Source organism: Poromitra crassiceps, assembly GCF_964638095.1.
Source record: "Poromitra crassiceps genome assembly, chromosome: 20".
Taxonomy (NCBI): Eukaryota; Metazoa; Chordata; class Actinopteri; order Beryciformes; family Melamphaidae; genus Poromitra; species Poromitra crassiceps.
In genome coordinates, this window is record NC_139637.1 from 23,375,377 (window position 1) to 23,395,376 (window position 20,000).

The window sequence follows — 20,000 nt, forward strand, 5'->3', positions numbered from 1 at the left end:
CTCTCTGTCTCTGCATGCGTGATATAGCACCCAGACGAAATGCTGACTCAGAGCCGAGTCATGCTCTGCTGCATCACATCACACACCATCGGTGCTAACGTCCGCATTAGCCAATCACGTCTCAAGAAAAGTGACGTGTTATGTCGGGTGTTCTTAATATTTTGGCGAAAATGTCATGTTTGATTATCATGTCGTTTTGAGTTGTTGTGTGGCGTTTCAGAGAATCACAGCCCAATTTATGACATGACTACAATATTCATATTGGTCGAGACTATTTGACTTACTGGGTCCCGTACGTATTTTTACACATTTATTTTATTACAGGAATAGTTCGTCAAACAACCCAACAATCTACTCACCCTCATGCCAGTTGAAATGCTGCCTTATAGAACGTGTGTATTTGAGCTGCCAGCGACTTTCTGCAATTCATTCTCTATGGTAAAGATGTGCTAGACGCACTCCTCTTTCTTTATAACCTGTTGCTACACTGTAGCCTACCTGGCAAGGTTTCATCAACAAAAGATGCAATATTGATCATAATCATTCTTCCAATCCGCCAAAGCAATGTTAGTCCTTCAGCCGCGACGTAAGCAGAATGGTTGCCAAGCAACACACAGATGCTGTTTGGTGCAGTAATACTGTGATGCGACCACAGGTGTGTGTTTACACTATAGAGTATTTTACAACGGCTCTCGACCACGGCTCGACCAATCACAATCAAGGACCGGAACTATCGGTTTTATAAATAAAAATTCACCCCCCCAGACCGTTGTCATGGACAATGAAAATAAATTAGCTACAGAGATGCAGGCAAAACACCCAATGTACTGCAGCATTTAATAGCATGCAGCAGCAGATTGAGAGTAACACCTGCTACCAGATAATCAACAGTGTTGGGGGTAACTCATTACAAAAGTAACATATTACATGTAATATATTACTTTTAGCAGTAACTCAGTAATATAACATTACTTATAGGATTTCAGTAATATTATACCAGTTGCTTTGTCAAGTAACTCAAGTTACAAATTGTAGTTACTTTCTTTTTAAATCAAAGCACATATTTAAAAAAAGATACAATCATTTCCTAAGCAAACTGTATTTTTATGCAAATAACCACTACAGATGGGAATAACAAAAGGAAAAGAATAACATTTAGAATTTTGGATTGTTTACACTGAAGTTCAAGGCGGTTTAAATTATTTTTCGGGATGGCCATGTCATTCTGCTGCTGCTGTTGTTTTGGTAAAAGTAATGCAAAAGTAGTGTAATAAGTAACGAGTTACTCTACACCAGTGGTGCCCAATTTGTTTGAGTTTCGCTCTTTTTTTTTTGGCCCGCCACGGATTTGGGGGTAAAAAAAAAAAATTCCGGCCAGGCCACCGGGCAGTTGCCCGACGTGCCCGATTATGCAGTCCGCGCCTGAATGGAGATGTCGGGACTCTTCTATCTACGATTAACGTTAATTTTGTGCAGCTGGTATTCTCTCTTCCCGACCCTATCACACGGGTGTGAGGCATTGCTATCTGAGGATTGATTGCTCCTGATTGGTTGGCTGAATCACCTGGTTGGGGGGTGAGCTCTGATATTTGATCCCTCCCCAGTCACTGGCTTTACACCAGCTCAGCAAGATGGACAGATCATCATCACGGCAGTGGCACCCTGACAAAAGAAAGTTTAGGACGGAGTGGCAAGACAAGTATTTTTTTCCCCGAAGTAAATTCAACAGCGCTTTGTCTCATTTGCAGACAGAGAGTGGCTGTTTTGAAAGAGTACAATATACGTCGCCACTACGAAACTGATTTTCAAAGTACCTTGACGATTTTTCAAGTTGTGAATTAAGTCAAATTTCTCTCTTGATTACAAAGGTGGAAAATACAACTGTTTTTAACTGGGTGTTTACTGATTAAATGTTTAAGCTCCCCACAAATGCAGATGTTTTTTTAAATATATATAACCAATTGCAAATTATTACAATTACCAAACAGATAAAAAGTAGATTATTATATTGAAATGTTATTTTAGATTTAGAATGTTAATTTTCTATAAAACACAATACATTTTAATGTAATTCCACAACGTTTATTTTTGGCCCTCGACCCTCCACCCAGATTGAGTTTTGGCCCTTCATGGGAAATAATTTGGGCACCCCTGCTCTACACAGACAGTCATTTTGTAAAGTAACTTATTACTTTCAAATGGAAGTAACTACCGTAAATTCCGGACTATAAGCCGCACCGGTGTATAAGCCGCACCTGCAAAGTTGACTATTTTTTTCTTATATAAGCCGCACCGGACTATAAGCCGCGGGTGTTTTAATGGTATTTTTTTTTTTTTTTTTTTTTTTATTTATTGTGTTTTAATGTTTAATTACCATATGTAAGGGTTCATGCACAGAGGGGATTGTCGGGAAAGAGATGGCTGTTTGAGGAAGCTCCCATTTATTAACATTTCAACAAAACAACATAACACAACACCACCTGTGTTGTTTTTTACAGTGCACACAGTGTCATACAGTGTCATACAGTGTGGTGAAAAGAGGGCAAGAGAGGAAATTAAAACTTATTATAGTTATATAGGATTTATAGTTAGAAAGAGTGCTAAAAAAGAGAGATTTTTTTTTTTTTTTTTTTTTTTTTTTGAAAAAATCCATAGATAAGCCGCACCGTTATATAAGCCGCAGGGGCCAAAAAAGGCCAAAAAACGGGAAAAAAGGTGCGGCTTATAGTCCGGAATTTACGGTAGTAATATGTAGTATATTACATTTTGAAAGTAACTGATAATCAATGCTATATGTTGGCAACTTGACTATGGCTGGTAAATTTGTCTACTTGACCAGCCACTTTAGATGGAAACTGACCAATATCCTTAACATAAATTTGGCTACTAAATAGGTGAAAGCAACTGTTTTTTGAATCCCCCGGCCCAAAGCCATGGGCAACACTAGGAATGCTTCACTGCAGTAGCTTAGTCGTTGCTATATGATTGCTTGTCAATTTTCGAAAATGAATAAACAAAACGTTGGCCTAGGCTACAATGCACGGGTACGAGTGGCCTAGCGACAAGCAACATGTGCATAATAGTCATTATCAACAACAACACAACAGATATGGCGTTTTACAAGACGCTTCATCCGATCCACCTCAACCTCTATCATTGAAAGTATCATAACACGATTTTTTTAATTCTATTTTTGAATACATATTTTCCACTTTTCATAATGAAAGCCTTGAGGTTGCTTTGCGGTTGCGTCCCCAAAGCTACCGTTTGGCGCCGCCCCTTCCCCGAAGCCGCTGTGGCCAATTTCCATTCCTGCAGGGAAGTCAGGAGGAATTTGTGCTATGACGTTTGTGTATGCTTGTTTGTGTAAGGTAAGTGTGTGTGTGTGTGTGTGTGTGTGTGTGTGTAATCTTAACATCTGTTATGACCCCCGCTGCCAAACGTAGACCTGACGTGACCCCCTCGCTTTCTCTCTCTCTCTCCTTCCGCTTGAAGATAAGAGTCTAGATGGATGTACAGCATAGCATACACGTGGTAGCGCGGCTGTGTTGCATCCGGTACACACAGCGGTTGCTAGGCTGCGGGACAAAGAGAGATCTAGACCTTAGTTATGGGCGGGGAGAGGGGAGAGGGGAGGGGGTAGAGAGAGAGAGGCTAGCATGCATGGAGGTGTGGAGGTCTGCAGAGGTGGGCGAGCACACGAGATGTGCCTAGAAATGGAAAGGTAGAGAAGTCACAGGAAGGGATTAGCAGCATGATGAAAACACAGCAAAAAGGAGGAAAACTCATCTTCCAATAGAAATGAAACAGTGGAGAGGTGGGGAGGCAGATATGGTTGAATTTGGAAAGATGGAGTGAGAGAAGAGTGACAGTGGAGGAGTGAAGGGGCAGCCATCACGGTGTCTGTGAATAAAATGTAGGCCTGCAACTAACCATTATTTTCATTATCGATTAATCTGTCGATTATTTTCTCGATTAATGGATTAGTTGTTTGGTTTATAAAATGTCAGAAAATGGTGAAAAAATCCCAACATCCTTTAATGTCTTGTTTTGTCCACAACCCAAAGATATTATTTAGTTGACTGTCATAGAGGAGTAAAGAAACAACCAGAAAATATTCACATTTAAGAAGCTCGAATCAGAGAATTTTGACTTTGAGAATTTTGACTTTTTTTCTTGAAAAATTACTCAAAACGATTAATCGATGACCAAAATAGTTGTGGATTATTTTTCTGTCGATCGACTAATCGATTAATCGATGCAGCTCAAATAAAATGGGGACCGTTTTCTAAGTTTCTCCTCTTAATTGACCTTCTCTTTGACTGTCTGATGACTGTCTGTCTTTTCTCTCTCATGCTCATATAGACGTCGACACACAGACACACACACACACACACACACACACGCACACACGCACGCACACGCACACACACACACACACAGCCACACACACACAGACAACAACAACCACACAAAAACACTCAGGAGACTGGAATGGCAGTATTTCCTCTTGTCCTGGTATGCCCCGCCAGGACCGCTTCCTGGGAATGGCTCTCTTCCTCTTCCTTCCCATGATGCAGCATTCCTCCTCCTTCAACCATCTCTGACTGCTGCTTCTCAAGCGAACGTGTTTATATTCCACAAGGCCTCTGATTTGTCCGAACACACACCGACACAAACGACCATTTAGGAGGCGCTCCTTACTATCATAGATATATATAAAGGCTAGATAGCTTACCCGCACTGCCGGCCAATGGAGAGCGACGTCGTCGCATGGCGGCCATCTTGCTACAGGGAGCTACTAGGAGTTATGAGCATCTGTTGTTGGGTTAGTATGGCAACATCATATGATCATAACTCCTAGGGAAATGGATGAAACTGCATGAAACTTTGTGCCTGAATCCCTCTCATGGCATAGATGCTTCGGTTTAATTTTGGTGTAATTTGGAGCTCATCAAAAAAATAGTGTTTTTAGTGTTTTTTTTTTTTTTTTGGTCTATCTCGGGAACGGAATATGCTTGTAATAAACCAAACCGTTTGTAAATCCGTCAAGATTTCAGCGAGTTATGAGTATTTTTGTCTGTGCAGGTCACCAGCTACCATAGAACGTACCAGAAAGGCACTGTAGCAAGATGACTGCCGTTCAACGACGCTGCTGACTCCGCCTTAAGCCATCTAGCCTTATATATATCTATGCTTACTATCACATAAGATGAATCATGAATGATTCCAATTAGGAAAATGGAGGAAAATGGCCATTTCAACACTGAAACATGTCAAGTAGAAAGGTATGAAAGGTACGCAAAACGGGATTTCCAAAAACCAATGGGTGACGTCACGCTGACTCTATCCATATTTCTCACAGTCTATGGTAGTCACCTTAGCCTCTATACTAAGGCTAAGGTGACTACTCTCCACTCTCCCTCTCTCGCTACTATAGAGAGGCAAAGTGCACGTCACTTCCTGCTTCAGCACTGTACTAGAGATTTTCTTCCGCAATGTATTTTCCCATAGACATTGCAGTGTGATTTGCTCCATGGGTCTACGACATAATTGCCTTGCTCCCATTGGATGATTGTTCTTGTCCTGGTTCCTATTTAAACAGGTCATACCATATGCCAGCCAGATGAAGGTCGTTTGACCGAAACGTTGCAATTATATATTTAATAAAAGCCTTTAAGTGGTAGTCAGTGTGCGGGAGTCTTCCTTTTTAACTGATCCTGCTTTTCCCACGCACCTGACGTACACGGTCGTGCAGAGATTTCCTCTCTTTGATACCATAGACATTTCATAAAATGCTTATAGAAAGAGTGTTAATTGGTCAAACCAAATGATTCAGCTATATTTAGAATCGGGAGAGACCATAGAACATTTCACTCAGACCAAAAAAAACAAAAAAACATTGAAATGTTATCTGGCAGCGTCAGGTTAAAATGTTACGTGGTCTCTCCTGTTTCTAAATATATCTGAACCGTTTGGTTTGAACAAGTAAAACTATTTCTATAAGCATTTTACAAAATGTCTATGGGAAAATAAATGGCGGATGAAAATCTCTGGTACAGTGCTGAAGCAGGAAGTGACGTTCCACTTTGGCTCTCTATCGTTTCTGCCACCATCACCTGTATTCTATCCAACTACACAAGTTCAAGTTTATTTCAAATCCCAGATTTCAAATCCCATAACCCCTCAGCACAAGCCTATTGGCTAGATAGGACGAATCAGCGTGATGTCACTTGCCACCCAGAAATGCGGAACCCCGCGGCACTTCATAGTATGAGTTGTGCCAAACAAACGTTAATATCTCAAAAACTATACATCACATCGCTTATATTTTTGACATTCTGAGTGAGAGCAGAATTAGCTCAAGAGTTTGATGTATAATATATGCATGTCGTGTTAAAGTTGTGTGAACTGTCGCAGTTTTTAAAATGTAAACGGAGTTAGCCGGCTAGAGTCAGACACACAAGCCTCGCGCCACTTGGGCTCCATGGGGTTCCGTTGCCGTTGCCACCCAGTGACACGGTTTGTTTACCAAAATGTTGCTCGGCTGATCCCTCGTATAGGCTGTTGTTCTGTTCACTCCCACGTCCACCAGATCAGTGGCTAATCTCTGACTGTTGCTGTTTCATGTTGGTCGCTAGTTGTTTTCGCCTGATGACAAGAGGTTAGACAAACAAACCTGTGTTAGTTCACAACAACATACCCTACCCAACCCCTATAGGGCGGGTTGTGTGGACACACACACACACACACACACACAATCAAACTTTCCCCCCTCTCCGTTGGCCTCACCCATACCTGCGCACACACCCATACACACTGACTTCTGTGGTAATCCGGTGTTATTTCAGTGTTATTTTTAGACGTCTCTGTTAAACGCCCGGGAGAGATAGGTGCAGTAGATGATGATGGTATCATCTGCCTCCAGCAGGTTCTCCTCTCTCTCTCTCTGCCCGCACCCTCCTCCTGCTCCTCGTCCTCCTCTTCAGACGTGTTGTTGTTGACACTCTGCCACAGTGTGTTGTGGAAATGCAGGCGACTCCGATGACACCGACGCAGCAGCCAGCCGGGGAATCTGATATCGACCGTGGACACGACACGCCGCTGTGTTTGTTGTTCTTGGAAGCAGCAGTGTGCGTTTCACTGATGGCTTCTGCAGGTCGCTCGCGGCGGGGGGGGGGGGGGGGGGGGGGCGGGGCAGGGGGGGGAAGTGACCGCGAGGTTTCTGTTAAAGTGGACAAGTGGGTAAACAAGATGTATCTGCTGACATGTTGATGCTGAAGAAGAAGAATGTGGGTGTGCGATTTAGGGGCTGCACAATGAATTGAAAAACGTAATCACAGCTTAAGCTATTGCAGTTTCCAAACCCACAATGCTTTGCAGTCGATTCTGTCAGAGGGAAAGTTTCAGTTTCAGGTGGCATCATAAATAATGTTCTCTGCGCTTTGACAGATCCTGAGAAACATACATCGTAAAAAGAAGAAGACATGAAAAGGTATCGAAAGTAATTGGAAAGCTGGGGCGTCTGGGTAGTGTAGTAGAGGTACTGTAAAACACTCGCCTACAACCACCACGGAGACCCGGGTTCAATTCCCAGGAGCAGTACTTCCGGCTCGGTCAGACGTTCCCACAGACGTGGCCGTGTCTGCTGATGGAAAGCCGGTGGGGTATGAGTCCTGGTCGCTGCACTAGCGCCTCCTCTGGTTGGTTGGGGCACCTGTTTGTGGGGGGGGGGGGTTGGAACTGGGAGGAATAGGGGGATCCTTCCTGCCGGTGAAACTCCTTGCTGTCAGTTTGGCTGGCAACTGCATATGGAAAAGTTTTTGGAAAGCTGTTGAATTCTTACAGGCAATGTACACCAGATGTGTTGCGGATCCGGATCGAGTCTTGCCCATGTTAATAGATGGGCGATACATGCGGTACAGAAAAATTACGCACCGGTTGTATTTTTGTCGGATCCCGCATCCGTCTGACAGATGACACGAGTGTGGGTCTGTTCGCAGCCGTACCGGAGCCGTGCGACATCTGTTTCCGGAGGCGGTGTACATTAATCCTTAAAATTGAATCTCAGGTTTTCTACTAACCAAACGAACATTTTTGTTGTGCCCAATCTGATTCTATTCATAAATGACATGGCAAATGTTGCACAGAAAGTTATTGACTCTCTTCTTGCATAATTGAAATGCAATTGAAAGGTATCGAACAAAATACCGTTTATAACCGTTATTGGAACCGGTACGAATAGGAACAGGGATTGAGTTGTTCTCGCTTGCCTAGTACCATATTTGGTTGATAGATAGAGCGATAGAGCGCTCCGCCGCGTAGACGACGTGTTGAATCGGCGATGACGGACACGACAATTACAAAGAAGACAGACGGCTGTGAAAACAGAGGCGTGAAAACGGTTTGATCCAGATATCAGACACAGTCTGCGGTTTAAACATGGAAGCGCGAGTATAAATCCACCCTTATTTGTTTATCCTGTTCTTAATATTGTCTCAGCGTGTGCCGCTAAATCAGCCATCAAATCAGTGTCGGTGTGTCATCAATCAAATCAGTGTCGGTGTGTCATCAATCAGGACGCAAAAACCCCCCAGACTTTCCTCTCCTCTCTCCTCCTCGTCCCGGGCGGAGATGCAGCCTGCCTGCCAGTCAGCCAGAGGAGTCCTCAGGCTTGTGGTGAAAACGAGGGGGAAAGAGGAGCACACTTGGCGGATCAAGAGGATTTCGGGGGCTTGGAGCTGGTAGCTGCATTCCTCCCCGCCCGCTCTTCCTTTTTTCGCTGGTGTCTCGTTCTGTCCCCCCTCTCTCTCTCTCTCTCTCTCTCTCTCTCTCTCTCTCTCTCTCTCTCTTTCCCCCCATCCGTCTCCATTTCCTGTTCCTCCTCAAGCCCCCCGAGTCCATTTTTTCGTTAATTTGTCCACGAGTCACATGATGCGATATCTCTCAGACACCCACTGATCTGTTTGGATGACGCTTTGGGGGAACACTGTACAGTATATGCATCTCACCAGACACCACTGCATTTCATTTATTCAGTATTCTCATTCTGTATACTCAGAAAAAAACGAGGGTTATTGGGTTAGGATCGTCATTACAAATATGAATGGAACGACTCCAAAAAACACGGATTTGGATGGTTTGGGACATTGCTGTTTCCTTAAAGGGTCTTTTATAGATAGATATGCTTTATTCCAGACTCAAGGTCCATACAAAAATACAATCAAATACACACAATACAAAAAAGATGAAAAGAAAACACAAAATAAAAAATAGTCTAGTGACTCATTTTAAAAGACACCTATACCAGTGCTCCCAAAGCTGAGACGTGCAGCGTGTGGCACTGTACGCAATGTTCACCAGCACCACAACAAGTTGATTTTCAGAATCATTTAACCGACAGATAAACCTGTACATTACATTTCTCAAGACAGCTTGCAGTGTGTTCACTCCAGCACTCACCAACATCTCACTCGCACTAGTCCATCTGGGCCTTTTTAACAGTATTCTCAGAGCGTCATTATATGCCACTTGCAGTCTCTGAAGCACCAGAAACGATCTTGTAGAATACTCTGTTTTGGCGTACACCGGAAAGCAAGGCACAACCATGGCACATCATGGGTTGATGCTACTGAAAATAACTCACGTATGTGTGTGTGAAAGCTGTGTTTGTGACCTGTGAAAGCCTTTGTCTCTGTGCAGGACTACCCCAAGAACAGGCACCCGGGCTGGAGCCGAGGGTCCGTGGCCTACCATGCAGGTGAGCACCCAACCCTCTCAAATCCCCTGTCTCTCATTCCTTCCCTCCTTCATTCATTCATTCATTCATTCATTCATTCATTCATTCATTCATTCATTCATTTCCTTTATTTTAGGTAGATTATTGAGAACACATTCTGTTTTACAATAGAGAGGCAAAGTGAACGTCACTTCCTGCTTTTCTCCTTGTACCAAATGCTGAAAAAATATGAATGGCGGTGAACGGAGAATAACGTTACTTTTTTGATCCCGTTTGAATTGTGCCACGGGGTGCCAACGTTAATTTTGTCAATTTAAAACATCACTTTGCATGTCAAGAAAGTCGCAGTTTGTCGCCAAACTGTTGCACTAGAAGTTATCAATCAGAAAGACTACATACACTAAGTGACGTCACTTTCTCTACGGGCAAAGCTGAAGACCGGCGACATGCCACGAGCTTCCACGAGCTATGTAGTTTTTATACAAAACTAACCCCTACGTTTCAGTTTGACGACAAACTGTGACTTTCTTGACGTGCAAAGTTATGTTTTAAATTGACAAAATTAACGTTGGCCCCCCGTGGCACAATTCAAACGGGATCAAAAAAGTAACCGTATTCTCCGTCCACCGCCATTCATCTTTTTTCCAGTGCTGGTACAGGGAGAAAGCAGGAAGTGACGTTTCACTTTGGCTCTCTATAACGACCCCCCCCTCTCTCTTACTCCTTCACTAAAACACAAACCACTTTTATGCCTTTTGCTTCTCTCACTATCTTGTCGCCCTAATTTTCTCCCCAGTTTTCGGCCAAATGGGCTGTGGTTCTTCTGTCTTTCTCAACATGTGTTCGCCTCCTCTTGGCATTTCCTCCTCTGTTGCTTTATTCATACATTTGGAAAATCCCCCCCTCTGTGGTTCCCTCCTGTTGGAGTAGAACTAAAGGAATGGGAGAAGATGCCTCCCGTGTTGTATTTATCTGTCCTTTTTAGACACCAGCATCCGGGCACCATCTCAGCTGGATCTTGAGGTGCCCAGCGCGCCGACAGAGATCAAGCAGGATTGCCAAGGCAGATCAAAAAGGAAAAACAACACAGGATCATATCTCCATCTCCTCTCTCTGTCGGAGTTTGATCATCTAAACTTCTCTCAAAACCGATGGACCCCCACCTACCCCCGCCTACCCCCCAAAAAAACAAAGAGTTTAGTCAACGTTATCTCTCCCCATCCTTCCACACACGTTCAGTCTTGGTTGTTTGCGACGACAGGCCTGTGAACATTATCTCTACAGGCATCTGCGGAGACACACACACAGCTGCCATTCCAGGCTTCAGCACCCCAGCGCTATCAGCGCTAAAGAGATTAGCTTATCGCTATGCCGCTGCTGCCCTGATAGGACGAGGATGGCAGGCAGGCGCTAGGTACTGTAAGGTGGTTGTTATGACACGGAAAACAAGCTACAGTAGGTAGTCGTCGTCGCGTCTTTATCGGGACAATCTGCTGTGCTACCGTCACCGTTAGGGATCTGCGCTCCTTATCGGGACTGAAGTCGTTATAGGAGCTCGCTGCCTTGTTATCAGCCATATTTTGGTCTGAAGCACCCCCCCGTTGTTCATCTCCCTCGCGGGGAGGATTTCAGCTGTTCATACCTCGAATGTTTCACACACCGCAAAATGTCACATTCTGGCCCATAAGCCCTTTGTTATTTTATTGTGAAATGTGTAGGATTGTATTTTGACAGGAACGTCTATATGCTTTCTCACCGTCGTTGACCTTCTAATCAACTATTAAAACACATTTTCTTGTAGCACTGTGTGCATTCCACTCGTGTTTCCAGTTAATGTTTATACTCCTTTAAATCCCCATATCCCCGTGCAGATTCCATTTATACTCGGGATACATTAACAGTAATAACAGTTGATGCGGCGCGTCCTGCTGGGGTTCTGCAGGACGATGCCTCTGCGTCCTGCTGGGGTTCTGCAGGATGATGCCTCTGCGTCCTGCTGGGGTTCTGCAGGATGATGCCTCAGCGTCCTGCTGAGGTTCTGCAGGACGATGTCTCTGCGTCCTGCTGGGGTTCTGCAGGATGATGCCTCTGCGTCCTGCTGGGGTTCTGCAGGACGATGCCTCTGCGTCCTGCTGGGGTTCTGCAGGATGATGCCTCTGCGTCCTGCTGGGGTTCTGCAGGATGATGCCTCTGCGTCCTGCTGGGGTTCTGCAGGACGATGCCTCTGCGTCCTGCTGGGGTTCTGCAGGACGATGCCTCTGCGTCCTGCTGGGGTTCTGCAGGATGATGCCTCTGCGTCCTGCTGGGGTTCTGCAGGATGATGCCTCGACAGCGCTGAGTGACGGACGGGACCCGGGGCCTCCAGTCATTCAGAAAGGGGCTTCGCCGTTGCCGGTCCCAGAGGTCTCGCTCTGCGGTCCGTCTCTTGGTTTGGCAGCCGTGCGCTGGACACCACAGAAATGTTTGCACGCCCCAGCACAGCTCCCATTAATCTGATTTGTTAGAGGCTAAAATGATGCATGTGGTTTTCCACGCTGCGCGGATGAGATTTGCCTTTCCCCACCACGCTCGGGTTGAGGTGCGGGCGCCGGTCCAGCTACTTAAAATCAGCAGCGAGCGAGCAGAGGGGCCTCTTCTTCTACGCGTCTCTCCTCCGCGCTCCTCTCCTCCACGCATCCTAGATTTTCACAGAGCAGCTCGAGGAACCTCAAGGATTGCATGCAGCAGACATTCTTTGGCAGGTTGACAAAGACCCAATGTATACACACAGTCATTTATATACATTTGGTCATGTAACCGCAGAATTTGCTTAAAGAAGGAATGACTTGAGCTTTTGTTACCTTAGTCCCACAGCTTGGTGCGAGCCAAGAATGCCGTGAGGAGGTGTTTCTATGCAGTCTGGTACCTCTGTGAAGAGGTGTTTCTATGCAGCCTGGTACCTCTGTGAAGAGGTGTTTCTATGCAGTCTGGTACCTCTGTGAAGAGGTGTTTCTATGGAGTCTGGTACCTCTGTGAAGAGGTGTTTCTATGCAGTCTGGTACCTCTGTGAAGAGGTGTTTCTATGCAGTCTGGTACCTCTGTGAAGAGGTGTTTCTATATGCAGTCTGGTACCTCTGTGAAGAGGTGTTTCTATGCAGTCTGGTACCTCTGTGAAGAGGTGTTTCTATGCAGCCTGGTACCTCTGTGAAGAGGTGTTTCTATGCAGTCTGGTACCTCTGTGAAGAGGTGTTTCTATATGCAGTCTGGTACCTCTGTGAAGAGGTGTTTCTATGCAGTCTGGTACCTCTGTGAAGAGGTGTTTCTATGCAGTCTGGTACCTCTGTGAAGAGGTGTTTCTATATGCAGTCTGGTACCTCTGTGAAGAGGTGTTTCTATGCAGTCTGGTACCTCTGTGAAGAGGTGTTTCTATATGCAGTCTGGTACCTCTGTGAAGAGGTGTTTCTATGCAGTCTGGTACCTCTGTGAAGAGGTGTTTCTATGCAGTCTGGTACCTCTGTCATCAACTTTTATGGTTGGTTTTTGTGTTTGACCTCAATATCCAGAAGGTCAAAGGCCTACCAGGATATCTCTGGCAGTCCTTATGTAGGTATAGTCCTTATGTAGGTATAGTCCTTATGTAGGTATAGTCCTTATGTAGGTATAGTCCTTATGTAGGTATAGTCCTTATGTAGGTATAGTCCTTATGTAGGTATAGTCCTTATGTAGGTATAGTCCTTATGTAGGTATAGGCATATGATAGTCCATTATGTACCTATTGAAAGCTGACTGGTGTATTTTTGTCTTGCCCCATGCTGTCCCTGAGTGCATGAGTGTTTGTAATGTTATTATTATTATTAGTGGCCGGGCCAGCGAAGCGGCAGGGCCACTTATTGTATTTGCCTGTATTATTATTCTTCTCCCGGGAAGTTGGACTTCCCATGCATGAAAACTACCCAAACTTTGCACAAAGGTCCAGTCCCATGCCAAACGTCTTTGACGCAAATTTGGCGCCAATAGTCCTAACGGCGGCACTACAGCGACCGTCTAAAGTTTCAAACTTTGAAAATTCATAAAAGATCGGGCATACGTGCTACGGCTTTGCAACTATCACTGAAATGTGCGCCCAAATGAGGAGAAACTTTTGTCCAATGCAACCTATGGCCAATTATGAAGTCTAAAGACCGCAAAACTGCAAAACTGTAAAACTAATTAAACCCGACGACTCCAACATTTTTTCTTCAAACGACACCAAACTTCAGCATCTGCATCGTTAGACTGTCCTACACAAAAGTATCAAACAGATTTTCGATTGGTCAAAAATGGAGCCCACAGTGCATCAAAAGGTTGAATTCTGCCCCCATGTATAGCCTAATTGCCTTAATTACCTAGGTTGTATTTGTGATGTCATCGGTCACTCAAGCAATTGTGATGCCATCACTGATGTCACTCGAGCAATTGTGATGTTATTATTATCTCCGCCAGGAGTTCATGTTTTCGGCCACATATGTCTGTGTGATCCGTCTGTGCTCCTATGCGATCCCCTAATAAAAAAAACGAAACAATTATTCTAACACACACAAAGGCACAATAAATAACTTGACAAAAACACATAAATGCGTTGGGTGACTGACAACACATAAAATAAACCCATCATGAATACATAAACAAAACGCTAAAATAAAAGCAGACAATAATAATCACAATATATGATTTACAATAGCATCTCAGTATGAGAACATTCACTAACACGTTACATTCAGGCGATGTCTCGTCACACACACATGGGTCTATGGATCAGCTTGGGGGAAAACGCGGGCCTGGCGGAGATCTGCACTCCACCGAGTGCACTTTTCTAGTTGTTCCTGTGTTCAGTTATTATTAATTTTCAATAAAACTGACTGTAGATATTTTTTTGGCTTATATCACATAGCCTAGAGGGGGAATGCATTACATTGCATTGCAGCTACTCTTCTAGTTAATAGTTTGCATTGTACAATTTGATTATTGTGTTCTTTTATTTTTGTTACCTTAATTTATGGGGGTTTGTATCGGGCACACGACCAGCGTCGACCTCCATCACGTGTGATGTGTATTATTGGCTGTTAAGGTTATTATTGTACTCCAAAACATTCCAGTTATATACACACACATGTCTGCCAAGCATATCCCTGCTCCTCTTGTATAGCTTTGTGTAGTTTGAGCGTTCCTTGGCCTGCGTTTGTGCTCCCTGTTCTCATCCAGCACCTGAGGGCCCCGTGCGTGTTTGTGTTGGGAACGGGCCCAGTGTGGAGCTCCGTCCTGGGTGTTGTTGGGGGTCGCGTTGTGGCTCTGCAGGTCAGTGGGTTCCGGAGCTCTGTTGGGCCCCCTGTGGGCCCTCATCAGGAGCAACCAGCCATCCAGGCACTGAGTGCTCCTCCTCAAGCCTCATTTAACCCTATCTCACCCTGCTGACACAGAGCGCCCATTCTGATCCCTCATCAATGACTCACAGCCAGGCGCTATGACTCAACACCTGTGTGCCCTGCCACCGCTACGCTACCACCATGCAACCCGCACCACGGAGCCTAAGCAACCATAGAGACACTGCGGAGCGTGTCGTCATTCAGAAACCACGCCCAGAACGGGAGAAACCAAACCCCCCCCCCCCCCCAATCCTGGCGTTCTCCTATGTCGCGTGTTGCACACAAAGATCATATATACGAAAGTTGAACACTCCAACTTACTTCCTTCACAGCTAGATCCACATTTTTCTTCTCATCAATTCTCAATGGCGTCCTTGCTTTGCTCGGTAGTACAAAAAAACGCCCATCACGGGGGAAAGCGCTCCATTCACTCCCATACGCCAGCGTAATTTTCCTTGAATTAAACATAGCTAAATGCTGTTGTGTGGTGGGGCTGCGTGGAGACAACAAATGTAAAAAAAAAATTGCCAATTCAAGTTTTTTTGTACTCTGGAGCAAAACAAGGAAGCCATTGAGAATTGGCGAGAAGAAAAATGTGGATCTAGCTGTCAAGGAAGTAAGTTGGAGTGTTCATCTTCCGTATACATGGTCTTTGTGTGCAACACGCGACATAGGAGAACGCCAGGATTGGGGGGGGGGGGCTTATTTTCCCCCGTTTTGGGCGTGGTTTCTGAATGATGACGCGCTCGGCAGTGTCTCTATAGGCTTCAGTCTAACCTCTGTACTGTATGAATGACATGGCCTAACCTGTTCCCACTACTGTCAGAGCAGTGATTCAGTAGCAACTTATTGTAGGTGTGGGCGGATAATATTCCCTTCTTGGCTAACGTGGAGCAAAATGTGGATGTGGATGACATAGTCACTGTTAGTAACTTTGTAACGCTAAAAGGCAGAGAAACACAATAGCCAGTTAACTGTACCCGCAAGTACCGTGTCTGTCCACAAGCAGCACTGTGCCCTGCATGGATATCACCACCGCACAGCCTTGGGAATGTATGGCTCAGCCTGTCAAGTCCATCTCTAGCCAAGGCACCATAGAGACAGTCCGCATGTCTGGGAACGCCCATACAGGCTCTAGGAACGCCCACAATAGATGCTGGTTAGCTGTCTCAGCCTTGCTGGGGGCGGGGTCAGGGTGGGGTAAAAAAACCCTGTTCTATCCATTCAGCAAAGTTAGAATTTAGCTGATAGCCCAGCCCAGGCAGACACGATCGGGGATTTAACCAGCGCAGTAAACGCACATCTGAGCAGACGTCTTGTGTTCTGCTCTAGAACCCCCAAACCTGTAGTTTAGAGCCGCAGCACCGTCTTTTGGTGAGTCAGCCCATGAGATATATGGGTGGTTTTACCCCACTCGCACGCCAGCCGTTTAACATTTTGTGGGCGTTCCCAGACATGCGGACTGTCTATGACGAGACGTGGCCTCAACCTATGCTGTACACATGTGCTGGATCTAACATTATTGCAAAGCCTAGCCTATGTAACTGTACTAGCATGGCCTAGCATTCAACCTGCCTTCTGAGACTGCTGTACTTTTTAAACTAACCAATCAACACAATGCTGTGTGTTGCATCAGTACCACCACACACCACAAGACAGTAACCGTACCACTACCATAGCATAACTGTGCCTCAGACCACCTCTACTGCCTCCTGGTCCAGCTGAACCACTACAGAAGCTGAAATGGGTCTAAGTTGAGATGATAGAAATGTATACGTGAATACTGGGGCCACACTGGCAAATAGTCCCAGAAAGTGTTTTATATAATCAACAACTCAACTCTTTGTTTGCAATTTATATCATGTAGCAGCTGCATATAATTTATAGTAAACTCTTAAGAACATGTGCAACCTCTGTGTGACTGTGTGGAATGGTGGAATAATATATATATATATATATATATATTTTTTTTTTCCTTCATGTTTTAGAAGGAGTATGTGAGGTCAATGTTCCCTGGGCAGGGAAGCCCAGCCTTTTTCAGACAAACTCTCGTGTTACGAGAACCTATACTCCCAGTAGGGCTGTCACTTTTTCCCAAAATAAAGTTCGAACGAACTTCAAATTGCCCGCAAAAGTTTTTTGGTTAATTCATTTTTTATTAATTTTTTTTTTTTTTTTTGCAGGCCAGGTCACCGGGCATCGGCCCGACCTGCCCAATTATGCAGTCCGCGCCTGCCGGTTACATCGTATAAATATATATAACATAATATAAAATATTTAAAGAATATTTAAAAAAAATCCTCAGCTGTCCTCATGGTCCAGTCAGTCAGCTCCTCTCCGCTGCTGTGTTAGCTTGGACGCTCACAGTCACAACACTGCCTCACAAACTTGGCTGCATCCAACTCGAGACAACTTTTCAGACCCTGGAGACAATCTTTCTCAGAAGAGACTAACGCGACAAATCTGGAGAGTTTTTCTGACATGGGATTAACATTACCAGCAAGCAGCAGTTGGTTAATTTTGATTAATTAAAAAAAAAAAAAAATCGAACATGGCAAATTACATTCGAACATGCCCCTCCTCCCTCACATTCGAAGTTAAATTCGAATTTCGAATAAAAGGTGACAGCCCTAACTCCCAGTTTGTCTCACTGCTCAGCCAGGTTGTCTTAGCTACCCCTTCCTCCCCCCCAGGCTCAGCTCCAAACTCTGGGCCCAGCTCTGGCTTAGCCCTCATGTTGCTCCTAGGATCAAACCTAGACTAGTGTCAGACACACTAGCTCAGAGGTTCTCAAATGTTTTTCAGCCAAGGACCAAGACAGATTCTGATTTGTGATTTTGGGCTAAGCTTCATTGTTTCCATTCTTGACTTTTAAATTGATAGGTTTGTTAGATTAGAATGTAATCCATAGAATGTAAACCATTTTAGATTTAAAGCATATAACATATTCTCATTGAACTACTGTGTGAAGCTTTTGCAAAAAAAACAATGTTTTTTATTTTTATTTTCCTGAAAACTTTTCGCGGACCCCCTGGCAAAGTGCCACGGACCCCCATTTGAGAACCACTACACTAGCTAACGTCAGCATCATGTGTCTAGCCCTCAGCCTAGCCAGTACCCCCCCAACCCCCCCCCTTAGTCTATCTATGACCTCAACTTTAGCACCAACACCACCACAAGTATTCTCCTGTCGGCCTCAGCCAAACCTTGGTCATCACATCCATGCTGCTCATTTCTAACTCTTTAGTCCCCATCGCAAAATTCCAACACTCCCCCCCCCCCCCCCTGCAACCTAGCTCCAACCTCAGCCTCTCACCCTCTCAAGAACATCCATTTCCAACCTTCTCGGAGCCAAAGCACACTTCAGAAAATCAACAAAATTCAAAACCAACAAACATAGACTTGTATTATACGAGCGTGTGCCAGCGACCAATGAGCTGCCGGCCAAAAATTAAGATCTCTCAGACTACTGTAGGAAATAGGCCATCATCTGACAGGAGACGTTTATTTGAACTTGTACAGTACATTAAAGATATTACATTATAGAGAGACGATACAGTAGACCCTTTGAAAAACAAACGCTCAACGCATTTATCCAACTTTACAATGCCTACATTCATCCATTCACACACCGATGGCGGCAAGCCAGCGCGTAGCACGGGTGCTGCTGGCACTACCGTCAACCATGGAGCAATTTGGGGTTCAGCATCTTCGCCCAAGGACACTTCGACATGCGGAACGGAGGAGACGGAGGGATCGAACCGCCGACCTCTTTTATCCAAAGCGATTAGTGGACAACCTGCTCTATCACAGCCGCCCCTAAATACCAAATCAAATATCATTTGAGACAAACAAAGATATATGAAAGATGTGATGCTAGTTTAAAAAGTAGTGTGTTTTGGTATGAGAAGTAATAAACCCATCATGCCGGTGTAGTGGGTCTTAAGCTTGTATGTGAAACTGTTCAAGTAGTCCGATTCTGCGGTTCCTCCGTTAATATTATATATATATATATATATATATCGATATCGATATATATCTATATCTATATAGATATAGATATAGATATATAGATATATATCTATCTATATATCTATATATCTATATATAGATATATATATATATATCTATATTCCCCTAGCCTGACTCCGCCAGATGGGGGCGGCATTGTTCCACAAATTCACAATCCCACCTCCGTCTGGACCCGGCTCAAGATTGGAGTTTAAATCGGCCGCCACCCAGGCGAACCAATCAGCGTGAGCTACGGGCGGGCTTTAGGCGAGACCGGGTGTGACGCCACCGAGAGGCGCCTGTGCGTTTGTAGTTCTTTCACTATTCAACATGGCGGCGGCTACCGAGGCTAGCTCCAGTGAGCTAGTCAAACATTCTATTCAAAACAATAAGCTAACATAAACGTTAAACACTTGATCTTACAGTGAGTACGAAACCGTAACTGTATTGCTGTAACGTTATCAACTATGAACGTTAGTAAACAAGACATTGTTGTAGAATTTGGGGAGATAGCCATGCTAACTATTTAGCAATTGTAGTCCTAGCTGTTTGTGTTTACCAGGCGCTGCCGCTGCTACGTCATGAAGGGAAGTTGATCTGATTGGTTGGCGTTGGCAAGCCCAGACGGTGACAGACAGACTGTCCATCCAATCACCTGCCTAGTAGCTTGAAAAAAGTGACCGCCCTCTTCAGCAATGTAGCTTGGCCAAACCCAGATGGATGTTGGTTGTGAAACAAATGTGAAAAAACTCATCCATCTGGCAGCGTCAGGTTAATATTCCCCCCCCATTCCCCAGATTTTTTTATCCCATTTTTATCCCCCATTAGTGCTAATTTTAATTGATTTATCCTGGTTGCTGCTCCACCCT

General features: G+C 44.7%; 1 protein-coding gene across 1 annotated transcript in view; it reads left to right on the forward strand.

Moving 5' to 3' along the window:
* spryd3 (SPRY domain containing 3) overlaps positions 1-20,000 on the forward strand; it is a gene marked incomplete at its 5' end in the record, with an annotated part of 72,479 nt that overhangs the window by 45,419 nt on the left and 7,060 nt on the right. Inside the window, one exon of the mRNA XM_083656843.1 lies at positions 9,703-9,760. Coding sequence (XP_083512969.1) covers positions 9,703-9,760 — 58 coding nt within the window. The remainder of the gene's footprint in view (positions 1-9,702; positions 9,761-20,000) is intronic.